The following is a 25570-nucleotide window of genomic DNA, read 5'->3' on the forward strand; positions in this document are numbered from 1 at the left end:
GCTATCGCATTTGACGTCACTTCCGACGCCCGGTCCTCCGAGACCCGGAAGTGGAGGATGGCTGAGGCGTCGCTATGCGCCCGGCGCCCGGCGAGCGGCCCGGAGAAACCGGAGAGGAGGCGGCTGAGGTGAATTTTGGCGGCGGCGGGGAGGGCAGCGCGCGCGCGTATGTTGCGCGGCCAGCTCGGACTCCTGGGTTCTTCTTTCGCGCCCAGTGGCGCCGCCGCCGGCTTCCCTTCCGCCGGGTCTGAAAAGGCGAGGGAGGAAGGGCAGGTTCCCGGCGGAGGCGGCGGGGGAGGAGCCTCTCCGAGCCATTTTTGAGGGGAACGAGGGTTTGGTGTGGGGTCCACGGCGGAGCCCCGGTGCGTCGCTAACTGGGCCTCGGCGGCGGAGCTGCGGGAAAGCCGTGCGGGAAGCTGGGTGGGTGCCCCCCCCCCCCGTTGTGGCGGACGGCGCCCCTCGTTCCGGCGGCGGCGGAGGAGGAAAGTCCTCTGTTTGAATGGCTGTCCCGGGCCAGGCTGGTCTAAGACTGCGGTGAAACATGAAGTGTGTGTAGCAGCTTCCCACAGCTGGCTGGCTATTGGAAACTGTGTCCTGGGCTGGATCCTGTCACCCTCCAGATGTTGTTGGGCTGTTATCAGCCCCATAGCCAGTACTGAGGGATTATGGGGATTGTGGTTCAGCAGCACCTTGAGGGCTAGAGGTCCCCTGTCCCTGTGCTATAGCCGTCAGCTTCCTAAAAATCTCATGCTTTTTATGTGGAAAGAACCAAGTGCAGAAAAGGGCATATTATCCAGCTGCTGCATCAGCTCCCCTAGTTCGAAAAGTTGCAACATTGGGAGCTTTGTAGTTTAGCAAAAAGGCTAGCAAGAGTATGCTTCAGCCAAGGGACTTTAGTTAGATGCAGCCAAGGTAATTCTTAATGTCTTAAAGCATAGAAGCCCATGTATTACATAACATGCAGACATGTAATAAAAACGAAGTATTCTTTAATCCTGAGATGAAAGATGAACCTTTTTGCATATTTTCTTCCTCATAGGCCCCCATCCTTTCAAGTCTGGGATCTACTTGCTTCATTGTGCTGTTAAATGTAACCTAGCAACAGGGTATTATACTGACAGTGTAACTTGGTTTTTAAGTTCAGCAGATCTGCTGATTTTAATGAAAATCCCATTTTAATATCTTGTTTTTTCTTCTATTCTCCGTTTAGTTTCTGCATGATATGGCTTCTTCCAGCATTCTTTGCATGGAACTATTAAGATATGTAATTTGTATTAAATAGCTGGTATAGTTTGCGGAAGGTCACAATGTTTCAGAGGTAAGTAATTATAAGTACTTCATGTTGCGGTGTCATAATTTGGAACACGCACACTTGGAGTTCCATTTCAAACCATAAATTGTTAAGTGGAAATTACTCATAATAAGACTGCAGAGTCTGCATTAATGCCTTCAGCAATGTTGGGAAACCTCTGGCCCATGAGACCATTTCCCCACCTGCCCCGTACCTGATGCCGCATATGACATCAGGTGTGGAACAGGTAAAACACAGTTGCAGAGAAATAGTTGGAAGCCTTAAAATTCTCCTCTAAATGTTCTTTGGCAGGCAAATTTTGTATGTGGTACCTTTTAAATGTTGCCCCAAAGGCAAGCCTGCTGGGATTTGTTCCACATGGCAGCTCCCAAACAGAGCTTCTGAGTGCAATTGATCTACGCTGAAAGCAAGGTTTGCAGGTGCTGCCAATCAGTGTGTTGAGTGACACCATCAAAATCTGTGCCTTTGTCCATGCAATTTGAAATCAAACAATGTGGGCAAAAGAAAATGCTTCAACTGATGTCATAGTGATGTCAGGCAATTCTCATACATGCATGAAATGGATTTTTTGAACGTATTGTGATAGTGTTGCATCTGCTAGCAGCCAATTTGTTTCTGATTCAAGGTTCTAGTTTGTAAAGTTGTAATCATTATATATATTCTTTACACACACACACACACACACACACCCTGCCGATTGCTTCAAATTCTGTTTAGAAAGTAGGGATTAACTTGGTAATAAGACTTGAAATCTTATTGCAGTTAAAGCCTTGATTGTATAATGTGGGTTTTTGTGTTTTAAAATGTTATTTAAAATACAGTGTGTTCTGTTGGTTATTTATAGCTGGAAGCTAGCAGTTTTGTTGCTTGCTTCAGCATCAAATTGCATTGATACAGAAGATGAATTTCAGCAAATGTATGCTGGAAGGTCATCAAGCATCAGACTGCATTCAGTTAAGTGGGAAGTTTACATAACCTCACATTGCTCTGCTAGCTTCAGTGGAAGTAGTGTAAGCTAGCCCTGGGCCTCTTCGGAAGGAAGAGTGAGATATAAATTTAATAATAATAAAATTGCCTGTATCTCCAATTTGTGAGTAACTGTGTTAGTGCACTTGCTTCAGATATGAGAGATGAATTGACCACCTCAGAACGTGTATTTCATATTGCCATGCCCTCACACAGTATGGTTTGGTAAATGGAGTTGCTGGAGATGTATCTGAGAGGCCTTCACTATCCTTAGCCTAGCAACATTGTTGTGTGGTTAAAATAGAACAGTCCCATGCACACCATCCTGTACTTTTTGAAAGAAGGGTAGGATATAGAGCAGGGATCATTGCTAATAATTTGTTACATTGGTTTAGTTTTTGTGCTCATCAGATGTTGGATCTGAATAAAAGTACCATCTTTTTAATATCACTGCAATCTTTTCTTTTCAGTTCCTATTTGTACCATTGGTCCTGGGGATTATGTTTGTGTCTTATGAATCTGTAACATTTGGCTGACAATAGAAGTCTCTCTTACTGTACCTTGCCTGATCAAACTGTTCTGAAATGGGTAGGTAAGTATCTGAATACTGTCGGGGTGAAAGGAATATGCTGAGTGCTTGATGGGGATGAAACAGACTTAAAAGTCTATTTGACTTTGGGCTCCCTTAGTTTTGACACTTCCTGTACTATTTTTATTGATGAAGGTACAGTTGGAGACAAAACACCTCACATTGTTAACAAGTACAGTGCTACCTCAGGTTAAGAACTTAATTCGTTCTGGAGGTCCGTTCTTAACCTGAAACTGTTCTTAACCTGAAGCACCACTTTAGCTAATGGGGCCTCCTGCTGCCACTGCACCGCTGCTGCGCGATTTCTGTTCTCATCCTGAAGCAAAGTTCTTAACCTGAGGTGCTATTTCTGAGTTAGCGGAGTCTGTAACCTGAAGCATCTGTAACCCGAGGTACCACTGTAAACTGTTACAGCTGAATACTGAACTATACAAGATACAAATAGGTACAAATAATGAATAGATAACAAAAGGTGCTGAATTTCCATTGCTTATTTTCAGCACTTGTGTTTAATGAAAAAATATAAAACACAAAAGGAGCTCTGCTGAATGAGACTAAAGGCCATTCTATTCTAGCACTCTTTTCTCACACTGGCCAACTAGATGCGAATGGGAATTCTGTAGTGAGAACGTGAAATTGACTTAAATGGAAAGGACTCACAGTGGCATTGCATGTAAATTGGAAAAGTGGGTAAATGGTGTTTGGAAATAACAGCACATAGATAAATTATTTTTAAAATATTTTACCAGGTTTGTCATCTACTCAACGCTTTAAAAATGAATTGATAAGATATGCATTTGAGAGATTGTGATAAAGGAAAAGTGTTCTTTGAAAAAATGTTGCACACCTGTAGCAAGCAGCATCATAAAGGAAGCATTGCCCTTTCTCACACAAGAAGAATGGTGGTACTTGCTTCCACAATTTAAAAAGTAATTTTAATCAAACTGAAATGAAAAGCTGCTACTTGATTAAATTGGGGCATCTTTTAGTAAATCAAAATGCATTTAATTGCTTAAGTTAATCTAACTGATGAATGAATTGAAGATTCCATCTCCAATTACTGCAACTCTATACCATAAATGTAGTACCCCTCATGTTGTAGTCCTGGAGTCTGAGATATGAGGATTTTGGCTTGCCCTAGGGTCATCATGCTCTGGTCCATGGGGTCACGAAGAGTCGGACACAACTAAATGACTAAAGAACAACAAGAAGGGTCATCTAATAAGCTCTGCTTGACTTACAGCAGAAACTACAGTACACAAACTCTTGAATATAGCAGTGTCTTAGAAGGCTACACTGTGGGAGCTGAAATTTCTGACCACATATACAATTTTGTGTGACTAAGCCATATCCCCTGATCATCTCTTCTTCCTCCCAGCAGTCTCCACCCTTGTGGCTTCACTCCTCTGTCGCCAGGCAGCTACTTGTGTTCATAGCAGTATTGGGGGCTATGCAAACTTAGCTTGCATTCACTCATCTACTTAAGCATATCTATGTTCTTAATATTGGATTGTTGCTTCAGTGTCAATAGTGATGATATTGATGTTTTAGAATTACTGTATTTGAGCATCATGACTGCAATAGGAGGACAAGGTATACATCTTCTAAATACATACAAAGTGTAGGGAAGCATTTTATTTATTTTTTTAAAATGATATTTATTAAAATTTCAGATAAAAAGAAACACATCAATAAAAGAGAATTTAACAGTAAAAAGAAAAATACACAATACAAAATACAAAAAAAAATTATAAAAATAAAATAAAAAGAGAAAAAACAGTTAAAAACAATTCTATCTTTTCATTACTACTTTTGAATTTACTTATTTTCTGGACCTCCTCATACCTCCCTCTTTTGTATTCCAATTTAGTTTATTTATCCAGCAATTCCTTTCCCTCTTTTTTAATCCCAATCCTTAATCTTAATATAATATAACATTAAATTTTTATCTATTAATAGCCAATTTTTCATTCTTTTAACCTTTTTTTCCCCTAATCCTTAATCTTAATCTATATATAACTTTAAAGCCTGTATAGCTAGAAACCATTTAATTTCAATCCAACATCACTCTAACATTCATTAATTTTGCAGTATTTCTGTAAATAATCTTTGAATTTCTTCCAATCTTCTTCCACCGACTCTTCTCCCTGGTCACGGATTCTGCCTGTCATTTCCGCCAGTTCCATATAGTCCATCAGTTTCATTTGCCATTCCTCCAGTGTGGGAAGCTCTTGTGTCTTCCAATACTTTGCGATGAGTATTCTTGCTGCTGTTGTTGCATACATAAAGAAAGTTCTATCCTTTTTTAACACTGTTTGGCCGACTATGCCCAGGAGAAAGGCCTCTGGTTTCTTCAGGAAGGTATATTTAAATACCTTTTTTAATTCATTATATATCATTTCCCAGAAAGCCTTAATCTTTGGGCACGTCCACCAAAGGTGAAAAAATGTACCTTCAGTTTCTTTACATTTCCAACATTTATTATCGGGCAAGTGATAAATTTTTGCAAGCTTGACTGGGGTTATGTACCACCTGTATATCATTTTCATAATATTCTCTCTTAGGGCATTACATGCCGTAAATTTCATACCTGTGGTCCATAACTGTTCCCAGTCAGCGAACATAATGTTATGTCCAACGTCTTGTGCCCATTTAATCATAGCAGATTTCACCGTTTCATCCTGAGTGTTCCATTTCAGCAGCAAGTTATACATTCTTGACAAATTCTTAGTTTTGGGTTCTAACAGTTCAGTTTCTAGTTTTGATTTTTCCACCTGGAAGCCAATTTTCTTGTCCAATTTAAATGCCTCCATTATCTGAAAATAATGAAGCCAGTCTCGCACTTTGTTTTTTAGTTTTTCAAAACTCTGCAATTTCAGTCTATCTCCATCTTGTTCCAAAATTTCCCAATATTTCGGCCATTTGACCTCCATATTGAGCTTTTTCAAGGCTTTCGCTTCCATTGGTGACAGCCACCTTGGAGTTTTGTTTTCTAATAAATCCTTGTATCTTATCCAAACATTAAACAATGCTTTCCTGACAATGTGATTTTTAAATGCTTTATGTGCTTTGACCTTATCATACCACAGATATGCATGCCATCCAAATACATTGTTGAAACCACCTAGATCCAAAATATCAGTGTTTTCAAGAAGCAGCCATTCTTTCAGCCAGCAAAAAGCTGCTGATTCATAATAAAGTTTAAGGTCTGGCAGGGCAAATCCACCTCTCTCCTTTGCATCCGTTAGTATTTTAAATTTTATTCTGGGCTTCTTGCCCTGCCAGACAAATCTAGAAATATCTTTCTGCCACCTCTTGATACAATCCATTTTATCCACAATTTGCAAAGTTTGAAACAAAAACAACATTCTAGGCAATACATTCATTTTTATCGCAGCAATACGGCCCAGCAGTGAAAGCTTCAAATTTGACCAAATTTCTAAATCTTTTTTCACTTCAGCCCAACATTTTTCATAGTTATCTTTAAATAAATTCCCATTTTTTGCTGTCATGTTGATCCCCAGATATTTAACTTTCTTAACCACTGTTAAACCTGTCACATTCTGAAACCTCTCTCTCTCTCCATTGGTGTTAGATTTTTCTCTAAAACCCTAGTTTTTAACTTGTTCAATTTAAATCCTGCAACTTGACCAAATTCTTGAATCAATTCTAAAACCCTTTTAGTACTAGATTCTAGCTCCTGTAACGTCAATACTAAATCATCTGCAAATGCTCTCAATTTGTACTGTTTAGCTCCAACCTGTATACCTTTAACCAACTGGTCCCTTCTGGGAAGCATTTTAAATCTAGGAATTAAGAGTTAGTAATGTAACTTTTGGAGTCTTCCTTCAGTTCTTGAAACTGCAGAATCATCTATTTGAAGAGTTTACAATCTACTTAAATTCACTATAAAATATTTTCTGGCTTAGAACATTTGGGATCCAGTAATTGGATCCTTTGTGTGTCAGTGATTATACTGTAGTAAGGTACCTTTTCAGACAGGCTATCTTTTTGTTTTCTAAATTTCAGGATCAGTGTTTCTTGTCTGTTTCCTGCTTCTTGGCACTTCAGCATTTCCCCAGTAGGGTGTCCACGAATATTGAACACCACGTTACGGCAGATTATTGTCATTGGGTTGCTCGCTGCTGCCTTTTTCTTGCTGTACTATTCTGTTGTAAAATATGGCTACAGGGACAAAAAACTGCACAGGTAAGAACATCCTGTAAGACAAATATATATATTCCAAAAGTGTTTGTTCACATCTGAGAACAACACAAGTAACGGATAGTTGTTTTTGCTTTTAAATGTGCTTCTAAGTCCCTATAAATTGAATGCAATTTGCAGTGAGATCTTATGCTTGTTGACTCTTTAAGCTCAGTCCCACTGGTTTCAATGAAATTTGCTGCTAAACAACACTTTGATGCTCTCTTCCAGGTATCTTGCTCGAGTAACCGACACAGAAGCTACAGATACCAACAATCCCAAGTTGAACTATGGTATTATGGTGGACTGTGGTAGCAGTGGATCTAGGATCTTTGTGTATTGGTGGCCGAGGCACAATGGCAATCCACATGATTTGCTGGACATCAAACAAATGAGGGACAAAAACAGCAAACCAGTGGTTATGAAAATTAAACCAGGTATTGGAGAAAAGGCCATAACTTTTTCCCCCCCTGCCATAGCTTAGCAGCATGTCTTAAAAGGAATGGTAATTTATAAAAATGTAGCAGTTTCATTTTATTAAATGTTTCATTGTGTTTTATCCCTGTTTTACTTGGGATGATACATGCAGGCCAATTCCGTCCATGTTTACTTGGAAGTCAGTCCATATAGCCAAGGGTTTTGATTTCATTCTAACCTCCTTCACCTCATTCTTGCAGACAGCTCTGCTTGCTATTGTAACATAAAAACAAAGAGTTGTTTCCCTGTGGTTTGAAATTCAGCACTGGTTGGCCTGTGCAGTAAACTGGAAGGTTATAACTTTAGAAAAACTCATTGAGGAAGGACCTATTGGTAGTTAAATAACAGTGACTGTTTCATGGAAGCTAGCTTGTGTAGATATATAAAAAGGTGGTGTATAAATAGAAGTTGACATGTTATGTTTAGATTTTATTTGTTGTCAGACTCGATCTGTGGTATCTGTTCAGTGTCCTTATTTTTTATGTGAATAAATATGATCAAGTCATACTTTTCTTTTCATCAGTGAACTGTGTTTATATGCAATATTTACTAAAAAAAATACTGCTGTAGCCTAAAATGCCAATATAGCATGTGAAATTATGCTATTTGGCATATTTATGAAATTTACAGGGAATACCTTTAGGCATTTTTACTCAGGCACAAGACTCTGTTTAGTGAGACTTACTTCCAATTTGGAAAAAAATAAAATAGAAAAAATTGGAGAACACTAAAAAAAACCCACCTACGAATTGTCCTGTTTTCCAGAATGAGTGAAATGCTTTTAAGGATCTGGAATCCGTGGACCAGTTCTATTCAAAGTGCAAACTTCAGGATGCTATATGCTTTTCCTGACACATAAATTTAAAGATGCATCATTCAAGTACCTGTAATATGGCCTTTTCCCTGGCATTCAAACATACCGTGTATGCCTCCCTTCAATTATTTGACATCTTGGGGCCTTTCTGCTCCATTTGGTTGCAGGGCCATTATATGGACTCCAGTTATATATGCCTTTTGTGCTCTAATAAAACATATTCCAAGGTCCATTCTAATACAGCCTTTGTAGCATGGGAGCCAAGGTGTTTTACCTTTTGCCTAGATAATGTTACTATTCTCAGCTCACATATCATGGTTTTTTTCAACAACAGTCTTGACCTTTCCGGAAACAGGCTTTTTTAAAACCAAGAAATCACTTTTGTAGTAAAGTTATGGCCACATGAATTATACAGGCTAGTAGATCCTTTTGCTCAGGCAGTATTTTGTCTTTAATTTGATTGCCATACTGAATGCTACCCAGAAAATTCACCAAAAAAGCAAACAGGTTATTCAGCTTCCAACTCTTACAATCAGAAACTCTTTGAAATAATAAGGGTTTTTTTGTATGTTGGACTCTCCCACTTTCTGCTGTATGCATATATACTCATATGTATCTCCACTGCTTTTTTTAGGCATTTCAGAATTTGCTACCTCTCCTGAAAAAGTCAGTGACTATATTTTCCCACTTCTGAGCTTTGCTGCTGCACATGTACCCCGTGCAAAACATAAAGAAACACCTCTGTATATCCTTTGTACAGCAGGGATGAGAATCTTACCAGAGAGGTGACTGAATATATTTTTTCTATTACAGTTTAATACAGAGAATTGAGTATGTTAGGGGTCTATTTGTATTTTAAACATATTTGGAATCTTGCAGCCAGCAAAAGGCAATACTAGAAGACCTGCTAACTGATATCCCAGTGCATTTTGATTTTCTGTTTTCGGACTCGCATGCTGAGGTTATTTCAGGAAAGCAAGAAGGTAAGGAACTGCTTTTGAAAAAGACAAGTTTGAAACCACATTCACTAGACTGATGGAATGTCTGTCCAGGGAGCAGGTCCCCTTCAGTGGGTGACAGAGAACTGCTGCAAGAAACACAATTGTAAGAGATGCTGTGGATCACAACACAGAATGAGGAGAGCAGAGATATGTCCCTTTCCAGTATGTCTATATACCTAGTTAGCCTACAACCAGATTGTGTCGATACCAGGTCACTCCAATTTTAAGAAGCAAAAAACACAGGCAAATTGGAAGTTAATTTTGAAGGGGCAGAAGCTCCTTAGATTGCTACATTTCCTCTCTACTATAAATTAAAAAAAATATCCAGGAATATAGCAGGGTTAGGGAGTTTGAGGGTGTTAGCTTGGTGGTTGGTTTTTTAGGTAGAATATATTTGGTGGGAAGGAGAATGAATGGATGAGAAGTCTTCCCTGCATGATATAAGAGTAAAATCAGCTGGATTTGTGCAGTATCGAGAGAGGCTGAGAAAGGGCTTTATTGGAGATTCATCAGTGGAATGTCAACAGTTGATCTGAATAAAGCAGATTCTAAATGTGATGTGGGTGGCGCTGTGGTCTAAACCACAGAGCCTAGGGCTTGCCAATGAGAAGGTCGGCTGTTCGAATCCCCACGATGGGGTGAGCTCCCGTTGCTCGGTCCCTGCTCCTGTCCACCTAGCAGTTTGAAAGCACTTCAAGTGCAAGTAGATAAATAGGTACCGCTCCGGCGGGAAGGTAAATAGCGTTTCCGTGTGCTGCTCTGGTTCACCAGAAGCGGCTTAGTCATGCTGGCCACATGACCCAGAAGCTGTCTGTGGTCTGCAGACAAACGCCGGCTCCCTCAGCCAGTAAAGCGAGATGAGCACCACAACCCCAGAGTTGTCTGCAACTGGACTTAACAGTCAGGGGTCCTTTTACCTTTAAATGTCTTTGAATAACCATACACTGTTTACCCCCACACCCCTCCATTATTTTCAAATGCAATTACATTGTGTGAAATGCTGTTTTTGCAACTCGCCTGTATTTCTTGTAGCATCCTTAGTTTGATTTCTCTTATTTTTAAAATTTATATATTTATAGTCTATATTTTGATTTTTTTAAAAAAATCAAGGCAGAGTACAAGATGCAAGAAGAAAATTGGCATAAAAACGTGATGAAAAACATAAATAAGTCATCGGGTGTTTCTTTGTCTGCTTAGCTGACTGCTTAATTCACTGCACACATCACAGATACTGGAATCTTAATTTTTTTGTAAGCCTTTCTTTATCCCTTGTTTGTTTTTTCCAGCAATACACCTCTTTCCCCTCATCATAGTTCCTGTGCCTTGTGGCCCTCGAGAAGTGTTGCCCTGCAACTCCTATCATCCTTCTGGGGGTGATGGAAATTGGAGTCCCAACAACAGCTAGAGGGCCACAGAGTCCCCACGCCCGTTTTAGCTAAGCCATCGTGTTCTGTTATTTATAGCTGTTCATTGGCAGGCTTGTACTATAAAGCTGGAGGGACGCAGGTGGCGCTGTGGGTTAGACCACAGAGCCTAGGGCTTGCCGATTAGAAGGTCGGCGGTTCGAATCCCCGCGACGGGGTGAGCTCCTGTTGCTCGGTCCCTGTTCCTGCCAACCTAGCAGTTTGAAAGCACGTCAGAGTGCAAGTAGATAAATAGGTACCGCTCCAGCGGGAAGGTAAACGGCGTTTCCGTGCGCTGCTCTGATTCGCCAGAAGCGGCTTAGTCATGCTGGCCACATGACCCGGAAGCTGTACGCTGGCTCCCTCGGCCAATAAAGCGAGATGAGCGCCGCAACCCCAGAGTTGGTCACGACTGGACCTAATGGTCAGGGGTCCCTTTACCTTTACTATAAAGCTGCAAGAGCACACTCTGGTGGCAACATTTGGAATCGCTGGGCAGAGCACTTTCATACTACAGTACAGTCATACCTCTCAAACACATTGGCTCCTGAACAAATCAGCTCCCAAATGATCGAAACCTGAAAGTGAGTGTTCCCATTTTCGAATGATTTTCAGAAGCTGAATGTCTGGCGTGTCTTCCACTCCTGCAGCCAATCGGAAGCCTTGCCTTGATTTTTTAACTGTTCCGGGAGTCGAATGGACTCCTGGAACGCATTCTGTTCGAGAGCCAAGGTATGACTGTACATAGATTTTTAGAAGGTCTTGGAGAGGCTGGAATTTTCTGTTTTTTTTCACACATCGTTGTGGCCAGTGAGGAATTGTTGTTTTTCTTTTTTTTAACCATGTACCTGAGAAGTAGCATGCCTGGATTAATTTTTTTAAAAGGAAAGTAGTTTTCCATACAACTCAAGTTTATTGGGGCTCATCCAGACTTGTAGTTGTCCAGTGCCTAGAATGCAGTTTTACCCTTGCCCTGCCATTTTCCTCCAGAAAACCCGCTCTTTAGCAATAAATTGCAGCAAACATCAATCCAGAGTAAATCTGATTGGCATTTGCACAATTCAGTGGTAAAGATCTGGTTTCCCAGGGTGAAAGCGACTGGGCAAGGGCAAGTCTCGTTGGGCCCTTGTTATAATACTGTTTTAATTAAGTTTACTATTTTTAAAGGCACAGCTGAATAACTTTTAATACTTAAAATTGTTCTCTTAAATTTTCTAGGAGTATATGCATGGATTGGAATCAACTTTGTCCTTGGAAGATTTGAGCATACCGATGATGGCAAGTGTCTTAATAGCACTCTATGTAGCCTACCAAAGGGAGAAATGGTGTTGATGGTCCGATGGCTGTTGCTAGTGGACAATATCCTGCAGCAGCTGTGAATGAAAGTTGATCAGCAGCTGCGCTTGGTGGATTCTAATCCATAATAAAGATATAGAGTCTAAAAATATGTGTGTCTATTAGAGAACAGAAGGCATAAAACAATACCCTAAATATTTTCAGCTACAGAAATTTTAACAAGGCATTGTTTTTGTGTGTGTGTGTGTGTGTGCGTGTGTGTGTGCGCGCGCACACACACACACACACACACACATGCACCAGGAAGTCCCAAAAACATTAGCTTTTGAGAGGTATGGAGGAGACTTTGAATAAGTGCTTCAACCCCATACTGTATTATTTCCATTGCTATTTTCTGTATCTTTCCCAGCTCTGTGTTACCATTTTTGAAAACAATATACAAGGCATTCTAAATATGCCTACTTTAGAATGTCATTGCAACATTTCCTGTTTTACTCCAAGCTTCTTTCCTAATATTGTTAAAACATATAGCACATATTTTCTCCCACAACAAGCTAACTTTCCTATTACCTTCCAGGACTCTTGTCATTATGGCTGTGATGTGGGATCATTGGGGCACTATGCTCAGAGAGCTTACCAAGAGTCCTCCTCAAGAGTGTTATACCAAGAATTGCATGTTTTTGTCAACTCTGCAGCCTAGCAAACTCTTGGCATTAGGCTGCCATTGCAGGGTTGCCATTGCTACTTTGTACCAAGCTATGGCAGTGCAAATGTTTGAAATTCAGATCCTCAGAAGGGTTTGCCCCCACATCTCAACATCCTTCACGTCTTGTCTTTCAGAGGATGATGCTGTAGTGGAGGTGCATATTCCTGGCAGTGAAAACAAGGAAGCCATTCTTCGAAAGAGGACTGTGGGTATACTTGACATGGGTGGTGTGTCAACTCAAATAGCATACGAAGTCCCTAAAACTGTAAGCTTTGCCTCTTCACAGCAGGTTATTATCTGTACAACTTTTCCTTCTTTTCCTTTTGTTTTTTTCCTGTGTTTTAATCCATATACCATTGATTCTTTTTCTTTTGCGTGTTATGAGTTCTGTGCTTCACTACGTGACATCTTCACCCCAAGACGAGAGGAGGTTGCATCTTGATGTCCCATCAGCTAAGCAGTCTGCCTGTACATGATTCATTTCATCTGTCAGTTTAATACAAATGTCCTTGAATTATGCTACACAACCGTTAACTTTTCCTGGTGTTTAACCCCCATTTTGAATTGTGCCATTTAAATTGTGACACTTCTGGTGGGAATATGCGGTGGTGTATGGATTGTGGGTGTTATTTATTTTGGTTTGTTGGTTTGTTTTTATAGAGTTTTATTCAGACCTTTCCTAATACATTGCAATAAAAACCAACTAATCTAAACAAAAACATAAACATAAAAAAGAAAGAAAAAAGAATACAAAGTCCTCTTTCACAGATAAATCTTCACTTGTCACACACAGAGACAGGTGAACCATCCCAGCTCTCACCTAGGAGATTCTCTTCCCTGCCTCATGCCGGTTCTTTTGTCAATTATCAATAACCTTCATCAGCATGTTAGCCCCTCTTTAACCCTGAATAGAGAGCCACAAATAATACAAAAGACCAAAGCAAAGCAGAAAGAAAAAGGAAAGAAAACAAATAAGAATATTAAAGAAAAGAATAAAGTGGAAATGAAAAATAAAAAGTAGATAAAAAGGACTTCCAACTATCTATCTATCTGTCAGTTAGTTATACTATATATACTATAGTTCTTCAAAACAGTCAAATGTTCAATCTAGAGTAGTATCCAGCTGTTCCTTCCTCTGCTAGGTGCTTTTTTCTAGTTTTCCATCTGGGACTCTCCTGTTCATTTCTTTCACTGCAAGAAGTCCAAAGGAGGTTCTTCAATTATTATTATCTGTAAGAGTCAACAATAGTCCTCCTCCAGTCCAACATCACAACGTTCCCTCCAATTTTAAGAAACATTCAGTCCTTATTCCTTCCAGAATTTCTTCACTATGGTTATGTATTAACACAACAGTCCATAATTATTTAGTTCTTATATAGTCATTAATCCACTCCCAAATTAATATATTCCAATCCCATTTCCTTGTAGCTATTGGTTGTCAATCCTTTTTTTTTTAATAGAATTTTTCTCCTCTTCCATTCTTTTTCCAAAAATGTTTCAGGAGACGTAGTACCTTTTCCTTCCAGTTTCAATCAAAATTATACACACAGTCCTTTCTTTCTCAACTCTATCTCTTTCAGTTCAGGATATTTCTTAGTCTCTCCATCTATGCACGCCACCACCTCCTCCAACATCATAACTCCAGCATTTGGCTATTTCACTCCTTCAGGCATCTGTGTGGATGTTCTCTGGATTTCATCCTCTATTGTCTCCAATTTTACCATTCCGTTCTCCTTTTCTGGCAGTTCTCCACCAGCATTTTCTCCAAATATTCTGTAACTTCTCCAGCCTCAGCTTTACACAGTACAATTTTTAAAACCATTTTGTTCATCTCCACTTTAATTTCTAACAGTTGCTTATGGAATAATTGCTGCATGACATTGACAGTTAATGGTTTAAAATAAAATTTTTAAAAAATTCCTTCCAGTAGCAGCTTAGAGACCAACTAAGTTTGTTATTGGTATGTGCTTTAAAATAGTTTAAAATTCAGCATCCACGGTGCACTCTCAGAAATCCACACGGTTCTTGGTTATCTTAAGTGTCAAGCAGTGCATTCCTAACATTTCAGTCCCATAGGCAGCCATGTAGCTCCGCTTTTCAAGCAACACATTAATCAGTGAGATGGAGGGTTGAAAATAGATCACAATAAAATGAAAACCTCTCAGAAATGGAAAACCTCCCAGCCGTAGATAACTTTATTTGATAAATTACTTAAACACGCTTCATCCTTTATTTGTTTTCAGCCTCTTAATGATGTGTCCTCTTAAGCCAACTGGCAGGTCATATTTCACATGAACATTTTAACCAACAGACAGAGAATGCCTCTGTAGAAATTTCAAAAGTAATTCAGGAAAGGAGGTTTTGCTGGACTTTGCTCTAGAGACTAACCTCTAGGGCTATTAAGTGGTGTTTGCACCAGGTTACGTGTCTTCTGCCCCCAATGCATGTTCCTCAAAGATTTCTCTGTCCCATGGAGGGAGTAGTAATTCCAGGGCATTCAGAAGTTAATATATCTGTCCCTTGCCTTCAGTAAATTATACTTTATATGTGGTAAAGATGTCAAAGGGAGGGAAGGAAAAGAAGAGGCAAGAGTTAACGGGTGAATATAAGAACATGTACAGTTCCCCCATGGGTGGGCTGCAACCAGGATCATAAATTGCGCAGATTTGGTCAACTAGCAGAGTTTTGGGTGTTGGTGCTGCTTTCTTTAGCAAGGGCTACCCAATGTGGTGCTCTCCAAATGTTAATCAACTGCAACTCCTATCAGCCCCAACCAGCATGTCTGATTGCCAGACATGATGGGAGTTGCAGTCCAACTGCATCTGGAGGTCCCCCGCTTTGACACTTGGGTATTGAGTACAAAGAGTTCCTCTAGAGAAAGTTCTTGTGAAAATGTTTAGAGAGCTGCAGATTTGAAATAACTTCCCTATATTCAGAGTTAAGCGTTACACAACACAAAGCAGAGCTGTTCATGCCTCTTTAATCTCGTGTTTTGGGATCTGCAGGAGGAGGTGGCCAAGAATCTACTTGCAGAGTTTAATCTAGGGTGCGATGCTCACCAAACAGAACATGTGTACCGAGTTTATGTGGCAACTTTCCTCGGCTTTGGTGGAAATGCTGCCCGGCAGAGATATGCAGACAGCATATTTACCACCACAGTATTTAGAAACAGGTAATATTCTATAATTAACTTGATTTCCAGATTCAATTAATTTCCCTCCTATACATGTCAACATTTAAATCTTCCCCAGTGAGATGGGCACATCTTCAGATGGTTGCAGTAATCATGTAGGTAAGAGCTATTTGACAGTGGGACAGACGCCCTCAGAAGGTGGTGGACTCTTCTTCATTAGAGATTGTTAAGCAGAAGGTGGATGCTTTAGTTGAGATTCCTGCATTGCAGGGGGTTGGACTAGATGACCATGAAGGGCCCTTCCTGTTCTACAATACTATGATTCTATAAGCTCCTTCCCAGCACCCTCTCCTTGTAGGGCTTTGGCTCAACTGGAATTCCAGCCAGGCTGCCTCTGCCCCCACCCCTTTCCTCACACCTCAGTTCCAAGGAACTTGGAAGCCTCACTCTTAACTGCTACGTGTCTCCCCAGCCCTTCCTTATCTGACTTATCTCCCAGCCATCATTATGATTAATATTGCCATTTACCCAGTTTGTATATACTGCCCTTCACAGGGCAGTTCACAAAATGAGAACACAAAATACATAACAAACAAAAACAAACCAATAACCCCTCTCCCACAAACAGATTTAAAAGGCTGTATAATGTTTACTCAGCCAAAGGCCTGGTTATAGAGAAATGCTTTTGCTAGTGCTTAAATATGCCATGAAGGTGCCAGGTGAGTCTCCCTGGAGAGAGCAGTCCAGAAGTGGGGAGCCACCACAGAAAAGACCCTGTTCTCATGTTACCACCTCTGGACTGCCAGCAAGCCCTGCTGACCAGCGTCCCAATCGCGTATCCATGCAAGAGGAACATTAGAAAAAGCTTTCTCATGGGAGGAGCTGTGTGGCACTGGAACAGCCTGCCTCAGGGAGTGGTGGGCCCTCCTTCACGGGTGGGATGGTTGTCTGTCAGGGATGTTAAGCACAGGTGGAATGGTCCTCTGTTAAGGATGTTGTAGTTGCATCCTGCATTGACCACCACAGGCCTACTAGAAGTCACAGATTTTGCCATTGTGTTGCTTTCCCCAATTTGTGCCTGCCCACCTGACACAGCGCTAAGTGGGACCACTCTCCAAGGCAGAGCGATCTGGTATCCTGTAAACGGTTTTTGCACATAACTTTGCTCAATCTTTGTTGCAGGCTTCTAGGCAAACAGATTGGTATGACTTCTGATACCCCCTATTTAGACCCTTGCCTGCCTTTGGATGCTGAGGATGAAATCCAGCAGAATGGGCAGAAGATGCATCTTCGAGGGACAGGAGATTTTCACTTGTGCCGTGATGTTATTCAGCCTTTCATGAATAAGACAAATGAGACGCAGACTTCTTTGAATGGCATTTATCAGCCTCCTGTGCACTTTGAGAACAGCGAGTTCTATGGGTTCTCGGAGTTCTATTACTGTACCGAGGATGTATTGCGGATGGGAGGAGAGTACATCGCTGCTAAGTTTATTAAAGCTGCAAAGGTAAAAGGTCCCTCTGCTTTTGGGTGGTGAAGGGGCAGCTAGATTGTCAGACCAAGGGCCTGGGAGGCTAGGGATCATCTTCTCAGTGAACCCACAAAGCTAATTTGGTGATCTTGGGCCAATCACGTTTCTCTCAGCCTAACCAGCCTCAGATGGTTGTTGTGAAAGTGAAATTGGCAGTGGTGGGGGTGGGGTGGGTGGGTGTAAGAGAGAGTGCGTGCTTTTTATATGACCCTGAGTTCCTTGGAAGGAGGGCAGGGCAAAATATAATAAAATTAATGCTCCTCTTTATGACACATGTACATGAGTTGTGATTGATGTTGAAGAGTTTTGGTTCTGGGAGTCCTAAGTTTCTATCATTAAGGTAACATTCTGCTATATAGGTATATTTATTTCATTTACGAATTGCTTTCCATGAAACATCCCAAAGCGATTAACAATAAACCCATCAGTAAGAAAGATTTCCTAACCAATACAGATACAAACTGAGATGGGAATATTCACTTAAAAGGATTTTTGAAAAAGGAAGGTCTTCAGTTGGTACCAAAAAGGACAATAGAGAAAGCGCTTGTGTGATATGTAACGGGGTGGGTTCCAGAGGTATAGACATATACATAGATTTCCTGCATATGTTCAATAAAATCCTCACCAGCCAACTCCTTAATTTTTGGTTTGATGGAGAGGGAACAGCAGGGGGTGGTAGTTACTGTGATGAAACTGGGGAGGTTTGGGCAAGAAGAGTGGCTGGAGGGAGCCTGGGTGAGGGGTAGTGCAGTTGCTCATAGTGGTGGAGCAGAGGTGGGGGGTGGAGATGGAAAGAGATGTAATTTTGAGCTAGTAGGCTCTGAAAGCTCATACTGACAAGGGAGAAGCAAGTTCTTTAAAAAGGTGCTCAATTTTTATTTGAGCCCAACTGACACTTTTCTTTTTATTTAGAGAACCTGTTTCTCCCTTGTGTGTGTTCCTGTTATAACCCCCACCCTGTTTCATTCCTGGAAGCTCTTCATACATATTTAAGTCTCATTGTAAGTGGATGGAGGTGCATTACTTTTTGTTGGGTTTTGCCCTAAGCAGGGAGGGGCATTCGTGTTTGACTCCTCTTTATTGCAGGCTGCTTTTTTAAAGAGTTTTGAAAAGGATTATCTTTAATTTTATCCTCTGAACACAGTGAGCGCTATACTGTATAACAACCCTTCCCTGCTGGCTGGCAGAAGGGAGAAAGGGCTGCCTAAAATCTACCTTTGCCCCCACAAATTCTGAATGCCCCACCCCCAAGATTTGTAGATCATGCCCCCCCCCTTTGGGCACCAGTTAAGAATTGCTGACCTAGGGCAAGATACTGTCTCCCAGCCTTAAGTTTTCCTGTCTGTAAAATAGGAAAGTAAAAACAAATGAAGGTTGGATGCCTTACCAAAAAAACCTTTTTCCTACTCTTTCCTTCCTGTATACTCATTCTCTCCAGCCTTGCATATCCATTTGCTGTGTCACTAACTTTGCTCCCATATGCTTTAGTGTATTAAAAAAAAAGATAACAACATTGTAGAGTGGCTGCAAGAACCACTGATTGTGAAGCAATTTGCATGTAAAATTGCTGTATAAAATGTTGTTAATATTTAGGTCCATCTTCTGGTGAGCTCAGATATCTGAAATAATGCATCTCCCTTAATTAGCCACCCCAGTTCCTTAGACCAAGGCAGAGAGGCCCTTTTTGTTGTCCCACCACCACGGGCAATAGCTTTGGTAGTGACATGGGATAGGGCCTTCTCTGTGGTAGTGGCCCAGTTGTGGATGAAGTATGCCAGACACATTTGGCATTTTGGTGCCTGGCAAATACCTGTTTGATTGCACAGGCATTTGGGGGATTATTAGTCCGCTCCTAGTTAGTTTTAAGTACTTAGGCAGTTTGGGGCATATGTTAATAGTTTTAATCATATTTTTACCAGCTCTTGTTTATTAAATATGGATATATTGCTGTTTTTTAATTTTTGTAACCCTGAGATTTGTAGATGATTGGGATAAAAATTCTGTGAGATAAAGGATAGATAAATACAGAAATATCTCCCTACCATTCTATTTTATCCTTGCAATGATGTTGGGGTTGGTCAGGATGAGAGACGGTGACTGCATTTTCCCATGGTGAGGGGATTTGAACGTGCTCTTCCTAATTGAGGTGGGACACTCTGTCCAAAATGCTGCGCTGCTTCTCTGGTTAATGCAATAGCCCTCAATTTTCTTAGCCCCCAATATTTCATTACATTCCTTGCCTCCAAAAATGTATAATATTTTCCATATAATATTTTCACATTGCCTTCAAAATGTATATTTACATTCTTTGTGTTTCTTTTTTAGGATTACTGTGCAACAAAGTGGTCAGTCCTAAGGGAACGTTTGGACCGTGGTCTTTATGCCTCGCATGCAGACCTTCATCGACTGAAGTGAGTGTTCGTATTCCCCCATGGCTGGATCTGCTTGAGCATGCTTCCTGGGGAGAGAAGAGCCGAGAACAAATTGTACCAGTAGTTCCTAGAAGGAAACACTTCAAGGAGGCCCAGAAGCAGACATTCTTGCCATCTGAACTACTAGTCATAAACTGCAGAGCTTTTTGGAACTGTGGTTGAGTACCGAGTACAGTTTCATAAGCATGTAACGGATGCTATACGCTTATAGCTATTTCATATAACATAGTTCTAGTGCAAACAACCACTAGGACTGTTGCAGTTCCCATGTGGTGGAGGGGAGAGACCCACCCCACAATGGGGCTGACCACCTACACGAGCTGGTTAGTACAGTGATACCTCTAGTTAAGGACTTAATCCGTTTCAGGGTGCTGTTCGCACCCCGAAAAGTCCACAACTAGAGCGCCTCTTCTGCGCATGTGCACAGCGCAATCAAATGCTTCTGCACATGCACGGGCGGCAAACCCGGAAGTATACACTTACGGGTTTGCCGCATTCATAAGATGAAAGTCGGTAACAAGTGGAACATAACATGAGTTATGACTGTAATGCAAATGCCTGATCCGTGAACTTCTGTCTTCCCCCACATAAGCTGGGCTTCCATAAAATCACATTGCGCATCTGGTGGTTCACACAAGCTCTTACCTCCATGTTGGAGGAGTAGTGAGGGGACGTCCTCCATCTCGGGAGGAGAGTAATGATCCAGTGAGTTTATGAATCATATCTTAGTGTTCCCGAAGGTGACTGATTAGTGAAAAAGGCTTATACTTTTCGGATCCGCAGTGCCGGATCTGTTAAATGCTGCTGTTCCTGGAAAAATGGAGTGGGTAGCACTGTGGTCTAAACCACTGGGCCTCTTGGGCTTGCTGATCGGAGGGTTTGAATCCACAGGACCGGGTGAGCTCCCGTTGCTCTGCCCCAGCTTCTCCCAACCTAGCAGTTCGAAAGCACGCCAGTGCAAGTAGATAAATAGGTACCACTGTGGCAGGAAGGTAGATGGCGTTTCCGTGCACTCTGGCTTCCGATACACCGTTGGGCCAGAAGCGGTTTAGTCATTCTGGCCACATGACCCGGAAAGCTGTCTGTGGACAATGCCGACTCCCTCGGCCTGAAGCGGGATGAGCGCCCCACCCCACAGTTGCCTTTGACTGGGCTTAACCATCCAGGGGTCCTTTACCTTTTACCTTATCTATTCCTGGGAAGTCCAATAATGCTGTCTATTAATTACAGAAAATTAACATGAGAAAGGCTTGTTAAAGTAGCCAATACCTAAGCTTTCATCCCACCTTTTTATCTCTTGGGTTTAATGTTCAAACCTGCTGGAGCAGATGCACTCCCTCTGTCATAGCAAAACTTAATAATCTATTCCATATAAGCGCCTCATTTGTTGGGTGCAATCTAGAGAATGTCTGTGTAAGTTTTAAGTAGAAAGTGTGCCCTTGAATATGCAATTAAATGCACAAGACCAAGGGAATTCAGTTACTCTTTTTAGGCTGTGCTTTTTATGTCTTAACGAGTTCTGCTTCTGTTTTAAAACAGCAGAAGTTGACTTCTTAATGTTTATTCTTTGTAGGTATCAATGCTTTAAGTCAGCCTGGATGTATGAAGTGTTTCACAACGGTTTCTCTTTTCCTGTAAACTATGGCAACTTAAAAACTGCACTGCAGGTCTATGACAAAGAGGTGCAATGGACGTTGGGGGCCATTCTCTATCGAACACGATTCTTGCCTTTGAGGTACGGCTTCGCTTTTCTTAAGTGTGGTGTTCAAAAAGAGCCAGTCACCAGTCACAACCCTTTCAGTGGATAATTTTCTCCAGAAAACTTTGCATCTGTGACGCTTTCTGAGCATAATGTAGAGCTAGTGAGTTGCCCACCAGGTGGTGGGAATAGAGGACAAATGGAATGGTAAACACTAGTTGTTGTTCACCTCTGTGTGCCCTGTTCCTCGAGACCAGCACAGCAGCCTTTGCTGTTGGGTTGATAGGCATTCAGATAGGTTTGAGAGGATGAAAGGAATTGGTCTAAGGAAGATGACATTAGTGTTACAGCTGCTGACATCACAACTCCCCCCCATAAGGTTCTAAGGGGTAGTTTAGGAGTTGGGGCTCTTCCCACTTGAAAATCACCATATTCCTCAGTTGCCCTCTCAGCTTTCTTCTGGCATCTTTCCCACCCTTGCAGAAGCTGACTTGCTGAGGTGTGGGTTGCTGTAAGATTTCTTTCACGCTAATAATTTTGTTCTGTTTTCCCAGGGACATCCAGCAGGAGAATTTCCGAGGCAATCACTCCCATTGGCGCAGCTTCTCCTTTGTTTACAACCATTACCTATTCTTCGCCTGCTTCTTTGTTGTGCTGCTGTCCATCCTGCTGTACCTGTTGCGATTGCGACGGATTCACCGGCGAATGCTACACAGCGGCCCGTCCCCTTCCCTCTGGATCGAGGAAGGCCTCCCGCCACAGAAGATCCCAGGAGCCTTATAAGCTGCTGAACACTGGTCTTAGGACTTGCTAAAGAAAAAGCCATCATTTTTGCCTCAGGGTTCTTTTCTCATCCCTAGAAACCGTTGCCCAAGTCTCTTGCTGCGGTGTTGGAATCAAGAGGTCACCTGCACCTGGAAAACTGAGGGGGGAAAGCAGGGTCAGCTCCGCTTGGCTAGACTGAGGGAATATCAGCCAAAATTATTTTAAAAACTCATACCTTAAAAGTAAATGCACTTTGACATTGAGGGGAGGGGGGATGTTGTGGAGGGAGGAAAGAAAAGGGTGGGGCAGGGAAGACTTAATGCCAGTAAATAAATAAATGGGAAAGAAGCAAACTAGTCTGTTCTCCACTGTTCTGTACACAACTACTGTGATTGTTCTTTCAGTATATGGTAGGCCAGCTCATAAAAAGTTCCTGTGGATGTGAGGGAAATCTTATTAACCAATAATCCATCCTGTAAGATGGGTGGGGAACTGGATGGGGCTGGCTGGCCAGACCATTATCTTCCCGCCCCTCTCGTGCCCACAGTGACATTGGGTGACCCGTTTTTGCCTGCATGGTTTGAAATCAGACTGGGCAGAAGCACAGCCTGCAAAGCACAGACTTATCAGTTGAATGTCAGGGCTTGCAGAGTGCTATACATAGCCCATCCTGACAGGCAGCTGATGGACAATGCCCGAAACCCCCTTTTGGCTGTAACTCATATGATGTTTAGTGTTGGGCAGGTAAGCCCAGCTGAAATGGCCTGGTAGACTTAATTGAGCCCATGGGCTGGAGGCTCTCCATTGGAGCCCTAAGGATATCTCATTTGTCCCTAAGCTCCACACACTCCGTATGCCCCAGAGCCACACTGACATCAGACAAAGGGTTCTTTAATCTATTCATTCCTGGTGTGAACAGCAACATAGGCTTTAACAGAACTCTCCCTTGGTGCTCTTAAGCCGCTTGCTGTGTCTGCACAGAGGAACCAGCACCCAGGGAGAATTGCGCAAAGTGAGAGTCAGCAGCAGGATTCATAAACCCTTCGCCGCTGTAAGCAAATGCACATTGCAGGACGAGGCCTCCACCCAGTCCTCTGCTGCTGTCCACGCTGGGAATGAGGGTGTTAAAGAGCCTTTTGTTGGTGTCTTGGCTTGCCTGTGAGTGTGTCAGGGAACAGTGCCAATCGGGCTGGTCTTGAAGCTCTGTTCAAATGTCTTTAAAAAACATTTTGTAAAATATGCTGACCAGGGCAATAGATCTTGAGGTTCTGAGCCGCCCCCTGAAAAGAGGGTTCTCCAGTTTGTTAACGTTGTGATGTACAGTATTCTTGCAATATTGTGATGGAGCAAACCTGGCTAGCCATTGTAATGTACTGGTGTTGGGAAGTGCACTCATAACGTGGCGCAGTTGGCCTTGCCTGCAGTCCCCCTGGTGTGCTTGGTAGCACTATCTGTGCTGCGGCAGAGAGTTAATATATGTGTGGCTTTCAGTCTTTGGGCCTGGCAGTAATTATTGATCCTTTTGTAGCAGCAAATAATTGAGTGAGACTGAAACACTGCTTGGACGCGTGCTGGAAAGATAACATGTATGCTGTCATGTCCTTATTTCTGGCTATAGAAACTGTTTTTTACTTGAAAGAACATGTTCATAATTTAAAGTGGCATTTGTGTGAACATCTCATAAAATACAAGCTTTATCATCTTAGAAAGCGGCATCTGGTTTCACTCATGCATGAAGGGGTGTGTGGTGTTTGTGTGAGAGTGTGTGTGTGTGTGTGTGTGTGTGAGAGAGAGAGAGAGAGAGAGAGAGAGAGAGAGAGAGAGATACTAGCCTAATTGTACCTTATTAGAATCTCTTCCAGACTTGTGAAGTTGGAGTGGGAGGATACATTTGAAATTAATTATAATCTTTTGACTGGAATCCCCCATGTGTGCTCTGGTCAGGGAGCATCTATTTAAGGAGGGGAGTTGCTCTTGCACATGTTGCTCATGCTTTGAATTTCTTTCTTTTCTTTTTGGCCTATTTAGATTCCCACACATCTAATTTTATTGTTATCCTTTACCCCCAAAAGACCCAGGATTGTAACTGGCCCTGAGTGTTTAAGTATATTATAGAAATGTAGGCAACAAGTGTAACTATCAAACTTCCTTGGCATTTTGTGTTTTTTCAAAAAAAAGCTGAAGCCTTTTGCTTTCCAATTCTATATACAGTGGTACCTCGGGTTACATACGCTTCAGGTTACAGACTCCGCTAACCCAGAAATGGTACCTCAGGTTAAGAACTTTGCTTCAGGATGAGAACAGAAATTGTGCTCCGGCGGCAGCGGGAGGCCCTATTAGCTAAAGTGGTGCTTCAGGTTAAGAACAGTTTCAGGTTAAGAACAGACCTCCGGAACGAATTAAGTCCTTAACCCGAGGTACCACTGTACAGTAAATGCTTGTGATTCTATCATGAAAAATATGGGAGGACAAATCTTGCAACTTTAGTACTTGTGTCAAATCAACAAGTTTTTAACAGCTGTTGGAGGAATAATGAGCTGCTTTCTAATCCAGAGCAATCTGCAGTGACCCCCTCCCCTCCACAAAATAGTGAAACACAACACTCTTAATAGCCTTAAGCTCAACAGTTTTCAACTGGGTTCCCAGGCCTCGTGATCCTCTCCATCCCAAAGGTTGTGTTTATACATTGGGGGGGGGGGGGGGTTAGGCACTTAACAAGCTTTGCTTCAGCCTCTCCTCTCTCTCCACCCCCCCACCCAAAAATAAATCCATTAAGGTTAGCAAAGAAAAGGCCAGGGCTGTGCCCTCTAACCTTTGCCAATGGCCTTGCAGCCAGGTAAGTGATATCAAGGCATATCCATCAGCATTGCTTCTGCTTCAGGGCTGCAGCTACAGGACCCAACCAATCTTTGATAAGCATTCTCTTAAATGGGTCTCTATGCAGGAGGGGAGTAGCTTAAAAAAAGAAATGATTTTTTGTTTTTTGTTTTTAATTCTTAGAACGCTGCACTCTGTATGAGGGAAAAACAGGGGTTTTTTCTCATTTCCTTTATTACTCAAGGGTCTGTCTTTTTTCCTCTTTTAAAGGTTGCCTGGACAAAACAGTTTGGCTAATTATACTCTGCCAAAAAGAGCGTAACAAAGAGGCCAGCCAAAAAGTCTCAGTAGCCTGGTGACAAACTTGATCTGGGGCACTCTGTCCCCTGATGCTGCTTTTATCTCTGCCATTGTTGGTGCTTAATG

At 41.8% G+C, this 25570-nt stretch overlaps 1 protein-coding gene across 3 annotated transcripts; it reads left to right on the top strand.

The window, feature by feature from the left end:
* ENTPD4 (ectonucleoside triphosphate diphosphohydrolase 4) lies at positions 1 to 24036 on the top strand. 3 transcript variants are annotated; one of them, XM_080982452.1, is made up of 14 exons: positions 1 to 128; positions 1211 to 1318; positions 2749 to 2870; positions 6897 to 7076; positions 7302 to 7507; positions 8996 to 9146; positions 9241 to 9344; positions 11984 to 12043; positions 12902 to 13056; positions 15773 to 15939; positions 17083 to 17407; positions 19757 to 19842; positions 21437 to 21598; positions 22117 to 24036. In XM_080982452.1, exons 3-14 carry the CDS (start codon positions 2863 to 2865, stop codon positions 22343 to 22345), a joined length of 1833 nt encoding a protein of 610 aa, XP_080838578.1. In that variant the 5' UTR covers positions 1 to 128; positions 1211 to 1318; positions 2749 to 2862; the 3' UTR covers positions 22346 to 24036. The 3 variants fall into 3 exon arrangements, with proteins under 3 accessions (XP_080838578.1, XP_080838579.1, XP_080838580.1); XM_080982453.1 differs by having other exon boundaries at positions 12902 to 13032; XM_080982454.1 differs by having other exon boundaries at positions 2749 to 2866.
* The last annotated feature ends 1534 nt before the right edge of the window (positions 24037 to 25570 follow it).

Source organism: Podarcis pityusensis (assembly GCF_964106645.2).
Source record: "Podarcis pityusensis genome assembly, chromosome: 15".
Lineage (NCBI taxonomy): Eukaryota > Metazoa > Chordata > Lepidosauria > Squamata > Lacertidae > Podarcis > Podarcis pityusensis.